Source organism: Cibotium barometz, chromosome 31 (assembly GCF_041138505.1).
Source record: "Cibotium barometz isolate CiBa-2024 chromosome 31, ASM4113850v1, whole genome shotgun sequence".
NCBI lineage: Eukaryota > Viridiplantae > Streptophyta > Polypodiopsida > Cyatheales > Cibotiaceae > Cibotium > Cibotium barometz.
Window position 1 is genome coordinate 10,083,084 of NC_141076.1, and position 3,410 is coordinate 10,086,493.

At 44.2% G+C, this 3,410-nt stretch overlaps 1 protein-coding gene across 1 annotated transcript; it reads right to left on the minus strand.

Moving 5' to 3' along the window:
* Window positions 1-250: 250 nt before the first annotated feature.
* Window positions 251-1,032, minus strand: CRR41 (potassium/sodium hyperpolarization-activated cyclic nucleotide-gated channel protein). Its single transcript, XM_086825421.1, has one exon. The coding sequence runs from the start codon at window positions 965-967 to the stop codon at window positions 350-352; it is 618 nt and encodes a 205-aa protein (XP_086681547.1). The 5' UTR covers window positions 968-1,032; the 3' UTR covers window positions 251-349.
* Between the last annotated feature and the right edge of the window lie 2,378 nt (window positions 1,033-3,410).

Genomic DNA, 3,410 nt, shown 5'->3' on the forward strand with positions numbered 1-3,410 from the left:
ACTTGTCATACCACATGGCATGTGGAATGGTCTTTTAAGTTCATTTGCATGTTGTTATCACTCAAATCGGTCCCTACTCTCGGATGAGACTCGCCAATTTCAGAGGAGAAAAAGATGACCCATGGCGCTCCACTATCCCATAGGGTACAAACACTTAACCTATTGTGATATGTTAGTTTTGGATATGGTACACATTGGCGGACACCCAAAGAGAGATGCTGAAAATTTTCTAGAACCTCGTACACAGTGGGAAAAATATGCCAAAATGATTCAAATTAGTGTACACTATAATCTCTGTTTTGCAATTCAAGTAGCCAAGGCAATAAACTCAAAAAAAAAAGGGCTACTGTTAAAGGGCATCAGCTATGAGGAAAGCTTGCCTACAGTGTGCTTTAGCGGTCTCCAGCCTCTCCAGGAGGGTTTCTTCTTTGCGGGCGGCACTGACCAGCTCCATGTCCATTTCGAGAAACCGGAGGACTTTAAGCATTTCGAAGATGTCCTGGTCGTTCACACCTTCTTGTCCGCGAAGGGCCTGGGCGTCCGAGACCACTCTTTCTATGACCACGGCGCCCGCTGCTGCCACCGACTCTCCTCCCCCATATGGGCGCTCAAGGAGATGCCCAAAAACCTTGAGGAAATCTGCAATCACAGCGCCTTTCCCTGTTTTCTTCGCTGCGTCTTCGTAGAGCCCAACCTCACCCCCTTTGGCCTTCTCCACTTGGGCAAGGCCTCCCCCTGATCCCCCTTCAGAATTCACCTCTTCCTGTCCTTCTTGGGCGCTCGCCAAACAGCTCCAATTTGCACTTTTTGCCCTCCTCTGGAGACTGCACATTGAAAATTGTCTGAGCGTCACACAAGCCTTCGGTTGCAGCATCAATGGCCTGCTCTCGTTGGTATGGGCAAGACTGCAGCATGAGAACTGTGCAGGGAGACACAAGCTGCAGGCAGTCGTTGGCCACGCTACCATTTCTCACTTTTCCCAAGGATACAGTTGCTCGAGGATAATGTGTGATCACAAAATGTGATCCCTTTAGTTACCTTCGCGGTGGGAACACCCTAAGTGTTTTTTTTTTTCAATTTGGACAATTAGAAATCCCTATCTAACAGGGCATCCTCTCCTTCGCCACGTGGTGAGTTTTTTTTGACCTATGTTCTCTCTCGCCATGCAATCTGCGATGCATTATGCCGACGTCTCTCTAGTCTGGTTCACTCCACGCAGTCGCGTCAGCCTAGCGACGTCTGTCTAGTCTGTGCGAAAAGCTGGGTGGTGGTTATGCCGCCGCCCTCTGCTCTCAAAGGTTGCAGAGAATTTACATGGATCTACATAGAAAGTATGCCGTGTAGAGGTTGCAACGGTTAGCGGGTTTCAAATTCAGGGCATCCTTCGTCTTCACCTAAACGTTTTTTTTTTTTCTCCGTCTTCCACGTACCTGCAAGATGAGCAAACTGCTAGTGATCTCTCTCTCTCTCTCTCTCTCTCTCTCTCTCTCTCTCCCTCTCTCTCTCTCATGTGTGTGTGTTGCATGCTCTCTTTCTCTCGCTCTATGCTCTCTCTCTCTCTCGCTGCTGTGTGTGTGTTGCATGCTGTTTAGACTAATAAATTTGTTTGTGTGTTGCTGTGCAGGTTTCAAACGTCTGAGCGCTGGTGACATTTTTACCAAATAGATTCACTGCTCTCTCTCTATCTATGCTCTCTTTCTCTCTGTTCTCGCTGCTCTCTCTGTGTGTGTGTGTGTGTGTGTTGCATGGTGTTTACACTAATCTCTGTTTGTGTGTTTTTTGTGCAGGTTTCAAACGTTTGAGTGCCTTTGCGGGGTGAGCAATGCGGGTGTGTGTGTGTGTATGTGTGTGTGTGTTGCATGCTATGTTGTGTTGGTTTCAAACGACACCCGCTCCTCTTTTCAAAAGGGTTCAAGCATCTGTGCTGTTGCGGGGTGAGTTCTCTCTCTCTCCCTCTCCCCTCTCTCTGTGTGTTGTGGTGCATGTGTGTTGCCTCTTTAGTAAGGCCACGAAAGTGTGCCCCACTGGGATGCATCACGCCTTCTTGCATGCAGGTGAGCAAGTGCATGCAGGCGAGCAAGTCCATTGCCCTTCTCTCAAAGTGGGTTTACCCTGTAACACGCACACACAACACAAAATAGATGCTAGCATGTTACCTTTGAAGCGAGAACCCATATACCTTGCTCTCGCACCACTGGTACTACTCCTTCCACGAGATGTTAGTACAACCACATAGAGAAGTTACGATTTGCGGCTCTAAGGTAAGACCCAATGACACATGCTTCAGCAAGGCTAAGATCAGCCCGTCTGATGTCTACATAAGCACTATCGTGTGTGTCCTTGCATGTTTGTTGCCCTTGAATTAGCTTGCTCACACACACACATATTAAAAAAGTTGTATAGTATAATGTTTTTTTTAAGAACCTATCAAAGGTGGAATATGGTCACACACACACACATTAAAAAAGTTGTATAGTATAATGTTTTTTTCAAGAACCTATCAAAGGTGGAATATGGTGGCGCGCACACACACACACATACACATGTAGATACATGTATCACATAGATGTATTATAAATAGATACACACGTGTGTGTGTGTGTGTCCTTGCATATTTGTTGCCCTTGAAATAGCTAGCTCACATGCGTGCACACGCACACACACACACACATATTAAAGAAGTTGTATAGTATAATGTTTTTTTCTAGAATCTATCAAAGGTGAAATATGGTGACACACACATGTAGATACATGTATCATACAGATGTATTTATGTTTTGGGAGAATATGGTGATGCACACACACCACACACACACTATTCCTTGATTATAAGCCCATGAGTAGCAACATGTTAACATGTCAAGAGAAGGACGGTGAACTTATTTATTAATGTCTGCATGTTTCTTTTCTTTGAATGTTTCTTGAGAAAATTTGTTTTTTTAGTAAAAAGCATCCTATATTTGGAAACCAAATCTGTGTGGTGAATTATAAATATAATTTTCATGAGAGTATCATCCATGTAGAGTACAAATCATCACTTTGAAAAGGTTTTCCTTGAGACTTAAGGCCTTGGGTGAGACGTAAGGAGGATGAGCCTACAGTAGGAGGAGTTTAAGTATGCCAATGTGTGTATCTTTGAAGAGACGCACTACATTCTCTTTTTTTCTAATTTTGCCTTTCAAGTTTTTGGTCTATGAGTGTGGATGTGTGCATGCATGTGTGTGTGTGTGTGCGCGTGTGCGCGTGTGTGTGTGTGCGCGTGTGTGTGTCTAAGAGAGAGAGTGTATGTATATATAAGAGTGCATGTATGTATGTATGTGTGTACAAGTATATATACTTTGTAATTTCATGTTTTTTTTGTAATGACATGTGTTTATTTATATATCACATCTATGTATATGTTATACATC